At 54.5% G+C, this 14,435-nt stretch overlaps 2 protein-coding genes across 9 annotated transcripts in view; one reads left to right on the top strand and one right to left on the bottom strand.

The window, feature by feature from the left end:
- Positions 1–407: 407 nt before the first annotated feature.
- ENHO (energy homeostasis associated) lies at positions 408–2,401 on the top strand. Its single transcript, XM_034967348.3, has 2 exons — positions 408–668; positions 1,588–2,401. Exon 2 carries the CDS (start codon positions 1,749–1,751, stop codon positions 1,977–1,979), a length of 231 nt encoding a protein of 76 aa, XP_034823239.1. The 5' UTR covers positions 408–668; positions 1,588–1,748; the 3' UTR covers positions 1,980–2,401.
- Positions 2,402–2,459: 58 nt separating this feature from the next.
- The window catches only part of DNAI1 (dynein axonemal intermediate chain 1), a 62,750-nt gene continuing 50,774 nt past the window's right edge, over positions 2,460–14,435 (bottom strand). For 3 of the 8 annotated variants that reach the window (XM_034967333.4, XM_055117284.1, XM_055117283.1), the window contains 7 exons: positions 11,266–11,355; positions 11,040–11,127; positions 10,273–10,352; positions 8,922–9,070; positions 8,725–8,824; positions 5,894–6,076; positions 2,466–2,786 (listed from right to left, as the gene is read on the bottom strand). In XM_034967333.4, the coding sequence (XP_034823224.2) occupies positions 2,688–2,786; positions 5,894–6,076; positions 8,725–8,824; positions 8,922–9,070; positions 10,273–10,352; positions 11,040–11,127; positions 11,266–11,355 (789 nt within the window). In that variant the 3' untranslated portion in view covers positions 2,466–2,687. Of the gene's footprint in view, positions 2,787–5,893; positions 6,077–6,545; positions 8,475–8,724; positions 8,825–8,921; positions 9,071–10,272; positions 10,353–11,039; positions 11,128–11,265; positions 11,356–14,435 lie in introns of those variants that run through there. The other 5 variants (XM_055117288.2, XM_055117286.2, XM_055117285.2 and 2 more) reach the window with 3 other exon arrangements.

Below are 14,435 nucleotides of genomic sequence, written 5' to 3' on the forward strand. Positions count from 1 at the left end.
AGGTGCAAGAAATCCCTACCAGAGGTTAGGCCTCGCCCCCACCCCAAACCCTCTCCCGGGAAGGATCCAGGGCCAGCTACTCCTTCGGCCCTCCTCCCGTCCCGCGCCGGCACGAGAGGCGGGCTGGTCCCCACCCCAGCGCACCACCAATGGTGCGGGAACCGGAGCTCGGCCAGCCAATTGAGTGGCGGCAGCGGCGCTGGGATGGCTCCGCCCCCGGGCCGCAGGCCGCCGGCCTCCCAGGAAGCGGGGCTCTTCGCTGTTTTTGCTGGCCGCCGAGCCCGGCCGAGCCCAGCCGAACGTAGCCGAGCCCAGCCGAGCCCAACCGAACGCAGCCGAGCCCAGCCGAACACCGCGCAGCTCCCGCCGCCGCCGCCCGAGCGCTGCCGAGCGAGCGAGCGCCGCGGCCGCGGAGGAGGTGCGGCCCCAAGGGGAGGAGGTGCCCGCTCACCGCAGACCGCCCGCGGCAGAGGCCGCCCCGGTCGCGCCGCGGCGGGAGCGGCCGGTGGAGGCTGCGCGGCCGAGGGGGAGGCCTGGGGGAGCGGACGTCGCCTCTGCTGGTCTCCCACCTCCCGCCGCCCCCCGCCCGCAGGCTCCCGAGCCTTAGTCGGCGCCGAGCATCCCGCTGCCCCGGACCCTCCCGCGGGCGCGCACCAGGCTCAACTCAGGTAAGAAGGGCCTCCCGCCACGGGCACGGGGGCCAAGAACACGCGACCCGAAGATGGAGATAAAGAGACAGAGACACACTGCCGCGGAGAGAGACGAACACAAAGACAGAGACACAGGAACCACCGAAAAGACCCCACGGAGAAGGGGATAGGGACACGTCCATGGGAACAGAGGGGGATACAGCCTGGAAGAGAGAGAGAGAGACACAGAGACTGATGCAGAGATACACAGAGACACACTGGTAGAGAAATGAGACATAGAGGAGACATACTCAGAGATGGGGACACACGGAGAGGCAGCCACACACACAGAGGTGGGTGTGCAGAGGCACAGGCACACATCCAACGGAGGGACAGTGAGACACCAGACACACACACACCTGACCCAGAGAGGCAGCCCCACATAGAGGCACACAGCCCTGGACGCACAGAGCCTGCACATGCCTGCCAGGGCCTCCACAAAGTTCCCTCTGTGCAAGCTGGCGCCTCTGGAGGTCTCCTGGTCGGGCTGGCTGGAGTCCTGGGAGAGAGGAGGCGCCCAGGCCACACCAGAGCTGCTTACAACCCCCATCCTTTTGGGTCGGGGGCTGCCTGGATCCCACCCACCAACAGAGGCTTTTGAGGGCTGCAAGCTTGGTGGGCAGGACCAGGGCATGCCCACCAGGTCTAAGGAGAATGAGATGACGGCTGCCTACTTCAGCTTCCCCACGGTGGCTACACACTCATTCAGGTGCCCAGAACCAGGCCTGTGGATGGGGGTGATGGCTCTGTGGGGTATTCGAGCCTGTTGGGACCCAAGGTCTTTCACCAGGGAGGCCAGAAATGTGGGAGGGAGGCTCTCTTCCCTACCTGTCTCCTCCTAGGCCTCACCCCACCCTTCCTCCTCACCACCCTCTCCTTTACTGTGTACCCCCAACAGGCTCGGGACTGCAGGTAGACATCTCCACTGCCCAGGAATCACTGAGCGTGCAGACAGCACAGCCTCCTCTGAAGGCCGGCCATACCAGAGTCCTGCCTAGGCATGGGCCTCACCATTGAGGCAGCTCCACTGTCTGTGCTGGTCTGAGGGTGCTGCCTGTCATGGGGGCAGCCATCTCCCAGGGGGCCCTCATCGCCATCGTCTGCAATGGTCTCGTGGGCTTCTTGCTGCTGCTGCTCTGGGTCATCCTCTGCTGGGCCTGCCATTCTCGCTCTGCCGACGTTGACTCTCTCTCTGAATCCAGTCCCAACTCCAGCCCTGGCCCCTGTCCTGAGAAGGCCCCACCACCCCAGAAGCCCAGCCATGAAGGCAGCTACCTGCTGCAGCCCTGAAGGCCCCTGGCCTAGCCTGGAGCCCAGGACCTAAGTCCACCTCACCTAGAGCCTGGAATTAGGATCCCAGAGTTCAGCCAGCCTGGGGTCCAGAACTCAAGAGTCCGCCTGCTTGGAGCTGGACCTAGCGGCCCAGAGTCTAGCCAGCTTGGCTCCAATAGGAGCTCAGTGGCCCTAAGGAGATGGGCCTGGGGTGGGGGCTTATGAGTTGGTGCTAGAGCCAGGGCCATCTGGACTATGCTCCATCCCAAGGGCCAAGGGTCAGGGGCCGGGTCCACTCTTTCCCTAGGCTGAGCACCTCTAGGCCCTCTAGGTTGGGGAAGCAAACTGGAACCCATGGCAATAATAGGAGGGTGTCCAGGCTGGGCCCCTCCCCTGGTCCTCCCAGTGTTTGCTGGATAATAAATGGAACTATGGCTCTACCCTGAGATTTTCTTCTCTTCCTGAGGGCCCTGTGGTAGCACAATTAAAGGTGTGGGGTGGGTTTCTACACAGGTTTATTTGTGCAAAGTTAGAGGGGTAATGGTGGTTGAAGACCAAGTCCTCGGGTAAGGTGCTGGGACCTTAAGGAACAGAACAAGAAGGGAAGATGCTGGGACCTGATCAGGAGTGGGGTCACATGCTGGGTGCTAAGGCTGGGCTGGGTACCAGGGTCAAGCCCTAGGAGTACTGTATTCAAGCGATGGGACAGAGACTGAGGCCAGCCCCTCAGGTCTTGATTTTCACTTCCCTCACCAGGTTCAGCAGTTTGTCCAGTTTCGCAATCTCCACAGCTGGACCCTTCTGCACCTCCTGCCCCTTCTTTTCCTGGGGAGAGGGAAAGTATACATGAGGGAGGAATGGTGGGCCCCCCCCTCCGGGTCCCAGCACCACCTCCTCTGCCCAGCCTGTCCAGCTGTGCCCTACCCCTCCCCTGCCCAGTAAATTCTGGATCCCTGCCTCCCCTCTCCCTGACACGATCATTCCCCAACTCAGGTTAGGTGACACAGGGGCTCAGCTGACAGCTTGCAAAAAGGAGTCCAGCTCTGGCTTGAACTGACTCAGATGGACATGGGGTCTTGATGCTTGTGGGAGTGGGAAAAGGCATCCATTCCCTGACCCTCAGGGGAACAACCTTCCAGGCCAGGGAAATCCAGCTCTGCGAAGGCGGGGGGTTGACTGCTGGCACCATCCTTACCATGGGAAGGTCCCTGGCCGAGACCTATCAAGGAGCTAATGGGTATGTGTTTGGGGAGGGAGGGGCTGTGGACAGAGCCTCAGGGGCCCGGACCTCACCTAGTCCTCTCACCTGATGCCTTCAGGTCAGGTTGGCAGTGGGTGCTATTTGGGGCGAGACCTGCTGTGTCAGACATACCCAGGGTTGGGAAGATTGTCAAGAGACCCATAAGGGCAGAGGGAATAGTCCATGTGACTCCAGGTGTCGTTGGCTGAGGTTGTCCTTTAGAAGACCAGATCCTGAGTTTATGACCCATCACCCTACCTGCAAAGCACTCTAATCCTTCCATTATAAGTTGGACACTGGAGTGTGTGTCACCCACAGGTCCCGAGAACTCCTTGGCAGACCAGCACCAGTCCCACCCTCCCTGCTGTCCAGGCAGGGGGGTGAGGGCTGTGCTGGGGCAGGCTGGGCAGTTGCCATTTCCCCATTTCCTGCCTTCGCTGTGCTCCTGGGCCCCCATCCTCTCAGCCACCTGTGCCCACTGCTCACTGACACCTACCCCAGCCTTACCTTGGTCTGGCCAGGGCTGTAAAGGGGATGCGGAGGGGTGAGTGCAGGGCCAGTAGGCCCTTCCCTGGCTCCTTTTTGGCTGCTGTCACCATGTGGAGCTCAGATTTCCCCCTGGTGTGACCCCATACCCGCTCCCAAATTTTCTCCCCTATCCCCTTGCAGCCCAGTGCCTTTTTGCCACTACCTAGCTCACCTCTACCCTCTTCAGGCAGAGGACAAAAAAGCTCTTTTTCTCTCTCTTCCCTCTCTCCTTCCTAAATTAAGCTTGGGTTCTCTTCTTGGCTTCACCCCATCCCCTGGGAGTTAGGGGACCTGGTTTTAGTTCCAGCTCTGTCATTAACTTCCTATATGACTTTGGGCAAGGCCTTTGCCTTTCTGAGCTTCAGTTTCCCATCTATCCTGTAGTTAGGGAAAGACAGTCTTTGGCCTTGGACTCTCTGGGCTCTTGACACCCATCATGGGAGCTCCCTGGGCAGGGAGGTCCAAACCTCTGTGGGGAAGCCATTTGGAAAGGGCAAGGAGTCTGCAGCTCACAGAGGAAGGGCAGTAGGGATGCCCAGAGGATTTTGTTTTGCATGAATCACTTGGCTGATAGGGTCAGATGGCAATTTCACGGGAACCTCTAATCCACTCAAGTACCCACCAGCCCCCACCTGTCCCTTCTCAGGTCCTCAGAGACATAGGTCCCCAGATACACACAGCCCAGCTCTCCCAGCCATGACTGACCCTTCTCTGAGGGGAACTGAAACTATGGGAGATGCTTACCTCCCTGGATCAGAGTGGGCAGGGCAGGCTCCCACCCATGTCTGACCCTTCTCTGAGGGGAACTGAAACTATGGGAGATGCTTACCTCCCTGGATCAGAGTGGGCAGGGCAGGCTCCCACCCATGTCTACCGCCCTCATGGTGTCATGGCTGTACTCCTCCCCCAAAGAATGACCATCATCCCTCCTGGAGGGTTGTCCAACTCTGCCAGCTTCAACCTGGGTCTCTCTCCTCAGAAAATTAAGAACACATTTTATCTATTCCACAAATTATGCTTCCTCCTTCCTCCTCCTTGAGGCCAACTAGCTGGGCTCAGCAAAGAGATTCAGACCACGCCCGACTCCCTCCCTCCCCTCAAGCCCACCACAGCCTCTGGGCCACAGCTGCAGGCGCTTAGCAGCCTTTTGAGTATTTATAGCCAAGTCCACCCCCTCCCCCAGCTGGCTACAATTACAGGGCCAGCCACACTCCCAGCCCTTGCCTCCCTGGCCATGGTGGGGAACAGGCCAAGCCAGCACCAGAGGGATGGTGCAGCAGTCCCTTCCTTGGTAGGAGCACAGTGCAGGGAAGACAGTAGTCGAAAGACACAGGCCCCTGCCACTGCCTCAAACTGCAGTAAATGCCTCAAATTGCCAGGAGGGATGGTCATCAGGGCAAGCTGGCCCAGTCCTGATCCTGGCCCAGAACCTGGCAGAAAGCAAAGAGCCATCTCTACTCTTAGCACACAAATGGGCAGGACTGGGCTCTGGGTTCTTGGGCTCAGGATTCCAAGGCCTGGGCTGCAAAGCCCGGGTTCATAAGTCTGGATCTGGACTCAGATCTAGATTTTAAGGTCATCGCTCTGGGCTCCAGACCTGTATTTGGGGCCCTTGGCCTCTGGGGAGGGTCTCCTGATCATTGGAGACCCTAGAAACAGGAACCAGAGCTCAGAAGGAGGGCTGCATAGCTGCTGACCTAGTTACTCTCCTTGCGGCTCATTTCCTTCCTCTCTGTGTAGACCCACAGCTCCCAGCTCAGGGAGCACTGGGGCTGAAGCCCTGTGAAAGCCCAGTCAATGAGGCAGTGGCTCAGCCCCAGGCCCCCTGCCTGGGTGACCTGTCCTACCCACAGCATTTCCACTGGGAAGAAATCAATGATACCTCCACATTTGCCTCTGCAGGCTTCAGATCCACCAGCTCATTGGATGTCTCCACCTGGGAGAGTCACCTGGGGCCCCACAGGTAACTCAAATGCAGCATGTCAAACTGCTATTTTCTCACAAACCTGCTTCTACTGTGAGCCTCATTCAGGCAATGACACCATCCTTACCCTGGGTCTCCCACGTCAGAAACTGGGTGGTCACCCTGGCTTCTCCCTTCTGTCATCCCCACCCTCCTGGAGACTTTACGTCTTGCAGCAGCTCAAAGTCCCAGAGCCTGTACCTTTGGCATCTTGCGCAAATTGGGTGAGAGCTTGAGGCTGATGATGTGCCCACGGTCATCGCCCACAATGATGATGGGGTGGATGAGATTGAACTGCACGTGGGTGAGCCTGTTCTTTTTGGCCGCCACAGGCTGGTTGCAGATGGCCTCATACTTGTTGATGGCTAAGTCAAATATGTGGGCCTGTGGAGAGGTCGGTGTCAGCACACTCGGGGTAATGAGGCCTGTCTTCCACCTCAGAGGAATGAGTCCCTGGACTTTCTGGGGAAAGACTGTAGAAGGCTAATGGCTAGCACACTGGAGCTGGAGGTGGAGGGAGGGGGAATTTTGTGTCTCTGTGTTTTTCCTATGGTTGAAAGAGTGAGAATAAAAAAGTTTAGGAGAAATTTTAAATCTCTGGAGAATTAATAATAGCAGCTATAGGCTGGGCATGGTGGCTCACTGACGCCTGTAATCCCAGCACTTTGGGAGGCCAAGGTGGGTGAATCACTTGAGGTCAGGAGTTTGAGACCAGGCTGGCCAACATGGTGAAACCCTGTCTCTACCAAAAATACAAAAAATTAGATGGGCGTGGTGGTGCATGCCTGTAGTCCCAGCTACTAGGGAGGATGAGATGGGAGAATCACTTGAACCTGGGAGGCGGAGGTTACAGTGAGCCAAGATGGAGCCACTGTACTCCAGCCTGGGCAAGAGTGAGATCTTGTCTCAAAAAAAAGAAAAGGAAAGAAAATAGCAGCTACCATTTGTTGAGCACTCACTATGTACTAGACTCTGGGCAAGCACATCATACGGTTGCATCACCTCATTATGCTCTTCACAACCACTCTGTAAGGTGGTTCTGTCATTATTTTATAACGGAGGAGTTAGAGGCTCTTAGAGGCTAACTTGCTAGTAAGTGGCAGAGCCAGGGCTTACACCAGTTAATATATGTAAAGTGCAGGGACAGTGCTTGACATACCAGTGCTCATTCCATGTTGGATGCTACCTTCACCACACCCTCAGACCAAACCACTGCCAACTCTCACCTGGACAACTGTGGCAGCCTCTTAACTGGTCTCCCCGCTTCCACTCTTGCCTTGTTACAATCCATCCTCCATATGGCAGTAGGCTTACCTTTAAAGCACTTAAAATCCTCCCACAGTCTCCCTTGGCACTATAAATAAAATCCAGATCCCACACTCTAGCCCACCTCCCCACTCTCACCTCATGTTCTCGCCCCTTGCTTACTCTACCCCAACCACACTTGCCTTCCTGTTCCTTAAACCCCAAGCTGGTTCCCACCTCAGGGCATCTGCCCCAGCTGCTCCCTCACCATGGGCTGCTCCCCTGCCCTATCTCCACATGGCTGCCTCCTTCTTGCCAGTCAACTCTCAGCGTGCGTGTCACCTCTTCAAAGAAGCCTTTCCTGACCACTGTATCCAACAGACCACCCAGTCCTTTTATTTTTTCTTTTTCTTTTTTTCTTTTTCGTTGCCTGGCCTTTGTGAACCTATCTTTCTTCTTTTAATGTAACAACTTTATTGAGATATAATTCATATACTATAAAATTCACTCATTTAAAGTATCAAATTCTTGGTGTTAGTATATTCACAGTTATGCAACCTTCTCTACAACTGATTTTAGAACATTTTCACCACCCTAGGCCACACAAATTGACTTTCCATCTCTACAAATTTGCCTGTTTTGGATGTATTATATAAGTGGAATTATACAGTATGTGGTCTTTTGTGACTGGCTTTTTACGCTAAGCATGTTGTCAAGGTTCCTCCATGTTGTAGCATGTATCAGCACATCATTCCTTGTCCTTGCTGACATAATCCCCAAGGAGAAACTATATTTTGTTTATCCACTCAGCAGTTGATGGACACTGGGTTGTTGCCACTCTGACTGTTATGAGTAATGCTGCCATGAACATTTATGTTTACATATCACAGTCTTTTATTAATAATTCTCTGCCTAGAACTTAACACTGGGAATTTTGTTGTTGCTTTTTGTATCTTTCCCTTCACTAGAACATAAGCTCCACAAGAGCAGGTATCTAAGCCACCAGGGTCCAGCCTAGAGCTGGGCACCATCGTTGGCCCTTAGTAGTTATCTGTTCCAGGAAGAGATGACTGACGGACTTTAGGATGGTGCCTTCATCGCTGCATTCTTTCCTTGGGGCAGCCAGTGCTTCTCAGTTTATATCAAAGTCCATAGGGAAAATGGGTTTGCATTCAAGAATATGCTCAGAAGATGTTTGTTTCTGAGCTCTCACCAATTCTCAGTGTTGAATAGCCCCCTCCCATTCCACCCCACTGAAGTTCCCTCAGAATCAGCTTGCACATTCCCGGGGATGGAGACTTCACTACATTATAGACACTATTCAGTCACTGATCAACACTGGCTCATACATTTTTCCTTAGATGGAGCCAGGCCCTGCCACCCTCTAGCTTCCCACCATACAGCAGAGGAAATAACTGCTCCATGGCATCTCATCCCCCAGAGTGCTTTCTCCTCCAAGGTGAACAGCTCCGTTTCCTCCCTGAAGCCTCATGGGATGAATGATTCCTCTTTTGGCTGGACCCTGGATGGCTTGCCCCTGGAAAATACACAGTCCTTATGTCCCGCCTTCTCCTTCCTGACCTAGGCATGGGATGGGTTCTCCATCAGGAAGCCCCTGAGATAACACACCTGATCTCCAGTAGGGACTCAGTGAGGTCAGGACGCTGGCACTCACCTTCCCATCTGTGGTGACTGCTGCGAACACAGTAGAAGAGTATGGCGCCCAGGCCATATCACCCACCTGATCTCCAGTAGGGACTCAGTGAGGTCAGGACGCTGGCACTCACCTTCCCATCTGTGGTGACTGCTGCGAACACAGTAGAAGAGTATGGCGCCCAGGCCACATCACCCACGGCTGAGTTCAGGTCATAGATGAACATCGGGGTCCTGCAGAGGTGGAGGGTGGAAAGCCCATGGCACAGAGGGCTCACAGTGCCATAGCCCAGGGGAGGGCCCCAGGCAGAGCCAGGAACAGGCCCCTCACTTGATGGTGTGGTCCCAGATCTTCACTGTCCAGTCGGAGCTGCAGGACATGAAGACCTTGGTGTGGTATGGGTTCCAGGACACAGTGTCCACTGACGTGTTGTGGGCGTCATAGGTGTCGAGGAATTGGCTGGAGTAGGATTTAGAGCACTGGTCGGGGAGGGAACGGGCGTCAGAAGTGAGAGAAAGGTCAGCAGCCACCACTTCCCTGGGGGTCTGGAGGATCAGAGCCTTAGACTCCTGTCCTTAACCCACATCGCATCCCAGCTGAACTGGGGCCAAGCTCCTGGCTGCCCTTCCCACCCTCAGCACACCCTGGGGGAAAGGAAGGGCTTGAGGATCTGGGGGTTCAGGATGGGCAGGGGAGCCTTCCTGCAGGATGAAGGAAAGGGCTGTAGTGCCCTGACCCCAGAGGATTCCAGGCCAGGCAGAAAAAGCCTTCTCTCCTTAAGAGAGGGCAGAGCAGGTCTCAGGCCCTGAGTGAGGTGTGGTCTGGCCATCTTCCAGGCCAGGACCTGTGGACAAACAGAGCCCTGGTTCCACCTGCAGCCCAGACATCATCCTTGCAACACTGATAACATCCCACCTTGTCCAGGCAAGAGCAGGTGCAGAGCCAGAAGCTGACTTGGATCTCCAGCTTTCCTATTCAGTTTTTTGCCCTGACCAGCATGCCCCTTTCTCCCTCCCTCCAGAAGACAGTGTGACTGAGTAATCTCTTGTTACTCCTGCCTCTCCTGGGCTGCCAGTGGGAGGGGTGAAGAGGGGGTGGGGACTTCTTTTGCATTCAGACCAGCTCTGGCTGGGCCTCAGGGGCTCCCAAGAGGCTGCCTGTAATTAACATTCTGAGTCTCTGAGCCTAAGAAAAGCTTGCAGCAGAGCTATTTCTGGATGGATGGAAGTTCAGAAGGACGTTCACCTACTACCACTGAGACCTTGTAGAAACTGACCGTGAGGTTCCATCCTGCTGGCTGGGATGTACCCAGTATTCAGAGATAATTCTGGCCTTCCAAGCTCAGCTCAAGTACAAATCTCCTCCAGGAAGTTTTCCCAAAATATTCTAACTCCTCCGAATTCCCCCTTCTACCTCAACTCCCAGGAAGGGAGGGAGGGCCCGGAGGAAAAGATGCTGAGCTGGGCTAAAGTCACCCTCTAGATTCTCCATCCCCTTTCCTGCATTTAGCCCTTATTCCTATCACCCAAGCAGGTCAAGAAATACATTCTCTTCCCTCAAGAGGCCTTCTAGAACTGATGGGAACTAAAATCCATCAAAATAGGATCTGTTGAGAACTCTAAGCTCCCCAGGTGCTCAGGTCTAAGCGGCCCTCTAAGGAGCTGGCACAGGGCAGCCTCACCTTGTAGATTTTTCCCTCCTCTGTGCCCACTAGGAACATGTAGTCAATCTCTTTGTGGAAGTCAAAGGCAGTGCCACAACCTTGGGAAAAGAGGGAGAGGCAGGCTTAGCCCAGTTCCAAGAGGGAGGCTCCCAGTGCCTCCCCTACTCAGCAGAGGAGCTCAGCCCAGGCACTCTCAGCGCAGGACTCAGCGCAGGACAGACTGAACTAGGGCCCCTGTAAGGGCTGGGACCAGGCCAGGCAAACAGAAACCAGCCCTCTGGCCTGCTTGTCCCAGGCAGTTAGGATTCTGCAAACGGCCAGGGGTTCTGCAGACAGGAATGGGGGCCTGGGTAAACAAGGCAGGGATTGAGTTAAACAGGGTCAGGGTCAGGGTAAACAGGGACAGGGTCTGCAAACAGGGACATGGTCTGTGCCAGCAGGGATATAGTCTGCATAAACAGGGTAGGAATTGAGTAAACAGGGACAGGATCTGGGTAAACAGGGGCCTGATCTGCATAAACAGGGCTGGATCTGCATAACAGCACCTGATCTGCATAAACAGGAACAGGGTCTGCAAACACAGGGATGAGAACTGCATAAACAGGGAGGGTCTACAAACAGCCAAGCGTTCAGCAGACAGGGCCAAGCCTTCCTATAATCTCCTGTCAGGCTCTGGCACAGGTTGGGGAGGGAGCACTCAGTCAGGGGAAGGACCACTGTCACTGACCCTCACTGGGCCTGAATGACCTGGCCAGGCCTGGAGGTGAGAGGGCTGGGGCTCCTACCCACTGGGTGCAGCTGCAACCCCTCAGGAACTTCCGTGGTGCTGCCTTCCACCTTCAGCTTGATGACATCTACGTGAACCAGCTTTCTCTGTAGCCGCAGACAGAGGGATGTGGGGGGGAGGGCACGTGGGTTGGGCTAGATGAGCAAGGCTGGGGGGTGCCCTTTGCCATTTAGCTCCCTGCCTCCCCAGTCACCCCAGTGTGACCCTCTCTGGGAAATAGGCACCTTCACGAGAGTCCAAGACACAATCCTGCCGTCAGATGACACAGAGAAGAAGTTAAGGTTTTGGTCCATGTCATCCTTCTGCCACTTGACCTGAAACATCCCAAAATGTGAGCTCTGGGACCCTGCTAAAGTGTTGAGTTAGGGCTGTGGGCAGAGCAGGGCTCCCCCAAGCACCCATCTGAGGCTCAGAAGCAAGTTCTGGGAGCCCATTTCCCAGAATCCCATGATTGGTCCTTTCTCCCTCCTTCCATCCATCTCTGTCTCTCATTCCTTTCTTGGGGATTTCTCATTCCTTTCTTGACCTTCCTGGAGCAATAGTGCCAGTCAAAGCATTGCCTTAATTTACTGGCTTGGCAGTGGAGGTACCCAATCCCTCCCTGGGTTGGGTTCCAGGAGCTCCACTGTGGGGAGAAGGCAGTGGCTACGGGTTCAACCACCTTGCATAAATAAACATGGCCTGGAAAGAACAGGGCCCATCAACCAGTTTCCTGTTTATAAAACAGGAGTCATAATAGCACAGGTTTGTTATGAGAAATAAATGAGATAATATATGTGAAGCCCTTACGTCAGAACATTGCACATATGAAGTATTCGATACATGTTAGCTAATGTCCTCATTGTTACCATCATCCTAGGAATCTGGGTGCCAAGGTTCTGCAGGGGCCTTTCCCTGCTTGCTAGTTGGGGGTGAAGAGGAGCAGGCCCCCATCTCCTGCCCACCTCTTCCAGGCTTGGCCTTTCTCTAGGAAGTGTCTCCTCTTTCCCACCTTTCCTTTGCTACTAACTCCTGCTCCCAGAACTTTGCTCCCAGTCCCAGATTTGAGTTGCATTTCTCCAACTGCAAATCAGGGTTAATTATCCTGCCCCACCCATCTTCTCAGGGCTGGAAGCAAACATATGGGAAAGTGTTTTGGAGACAGAGCTGTTGTCTTATGAAGATGACACGCTTGAGACTCAAGTTTCTGTTGCCAGATGTGGAGGCCTGGCCAAGCCATGTCCCAGAGAGCTGGGGTGGGGCTGGGTGCCCAGAGTTTTCCATTCTCTAGCTCCCTCCAGACCGCCCATGCTGGGACCACCGTCCTGTCCCCTCCCCCTGTCACTAGCAGAGGACCAGTGAGGGAGGCCAAGAACCCAGTGCCATTGCCTGTTGCCTGTAACTGCTGCTGTCACCAGGGTTGTTGGGGGCTGGAGGGAAGTAGAGAATGGGTTGCCTCTCCCCAGCCAGCCTGAGGCCTGGTGGATCGGAGCTTCAGGAGGGCGGGCTGAGTCCTGTCTTGGTCTGTCCAGGCAGCTGGCTCTTTTGCACTTTCACTGGACTGAGAGCGCCACAGAGCCTGTGAGGCATAAGTCAGAGCCAGCCCTAATATTGAGACCGCTTCTCCTTCTGTGTAAAGGTGGTCCCTTTAAAGGGGGGAGGGGACAGGGGGTGTCAAAGGCCAGGCTGTAAGAGGCGCTAGGGAGCTGCAAAGGGAAGTGTTTAATGAGCAGACGCCAGCACCACATGGAAATTGTATTTCACACCCCACTTAGCAGCCTGATGCCCAGTGGGGGGTGGTGTGTGTGTATTTGCAAGTGACTGTGTATGTGTGTATGTGCGCAAGTCACACACATGCTCCTGGGGTGGAGGTGAGCCGGTAGGAATAAAGCAAAAGAGGGAGGGTGGTAAGTGAGGTTAAGAGAATGAATGAATTCCCAGGGACCAGGTGGTAGGGAGGAGCTGGAGCCTGCTTCACTGATTTATTCTCTTCTGCCTTATTTTCTTAGGGCAGACCTGCTTGACCCTAGTCTCTTGCTCGTACATCCTTCCTGCCTCCTTCCCCAGAATTGCACCAGCACGCACACACACACACACCCCACAGAGTGTTGCTGGTTGAAGCTTCACAGTAGGGCCTGCACAGAGCTGGCTACTCAGGCAGGTTCCCTGGAGAAGAAGCCTGTGCTGTGGGACAGGAGCCCAATCTTCTTAGAACAGACAGTCCTCTCCTTGGCTCCAAAACCTTCCATGGCTCACCACTGCCAACAGAACAAACTCCTTCTGCCTCAGCCTGGCATTTGAGATCTAACACAACCTCTCTGGCCTCCCCCATATATCTCTGACACAGTATCTCTGACACAGTCCTGTTAAGAGGGACTTAGACTCTGATGTCTCTGACATCTCATTCAGCAGCCTGGCTCTCCTTCAACCTCCATGCTCATATAGCCAAATGCCTGGAGGACGCCTCCCTCTGGGTGTCCCTTGGGTTTCTTGTATTACTTTCTGGCCAAACCTGTTTTTCTTCTGCCATTTCTCACTCCTATGGATGGCCTACTAAGCACCTCAAATCCAGGCAGCATCAGTTCTTCTATCTAATATCTGATCAATCATTTCCTTCTCTTGATTTTGCTACCCCACCAGCTCTCAACCCTGTCTTCTCATTTCTGTCTCCACTGCCCCTGCCCTAGCTCAGGCTTCAAAATCACTCATGCTGCAGCCAGAGGATCCTTCCAAGAGACAAACATGACTGTGTTACTCCTCTGCCCCAAACTCTCTGACGGTTGGGCAGCAATTTTCGAACTATGCTCAGGGGGTAGAGGGAGTGAAAATAGGGGACCCTTAAGCAAGCAGGGACCTGGTCCTAACAGAGCACCACTCTCATCTTTTTAATATTTTCTCATCTCTTTTTAATATTAATCTCATCTTTTTAATATGGGCTTCTGCATGAACACTTTGCTTGAAACCACGGACGTACAATGTCCAAGCATCTTAACTTAATAGATAAGTGCAGGGTGCTTCAAATGACGTGTCACTTCCCAACAGGCTACTCTGCTTGATACCCCATGTCATTGCACATGTGACCCCTTTGTACCCTTCTTCATCTCACTAACTCTCTCTCCTCCCTCACAATCCAGCTCAGGTGTTGCTTCCTCTAGAAAGACCTGCCCAGCCCTCCACCCCCTGGTCCCCACGCAGGACAGTGTGGGTGCCCCTCCTTGCGCACTTCTACTTTAGCACTTAGCACGCTGCCCTGCCCTGGTCAGTCTGTGGCTGTGGTTATCTCCCCAGTAGGAACTCCAGAGATCAACCAGAGGAGCACACAGGGAGGAGTTACTGAATGTATGAATGAGTAAGTGAATGAATAAGGAGGGAGGAAGGAATGAGAAGAAAAGAAGAGAACAGGAAGTGAGTAAAC

Source organism: Pan paniscus, chromosome 11 (assembly GCF_029289425.2).
Source record: "Pan paniscus chromosome 11, NHGRI_mPanPan1-v2.0_pri, whole genome shotgun sequence".
NCBI lineage: Eukaryota > Metazoa > Chordata > Mammalia > Primates > Hominidae > Pan > Pan paniscus.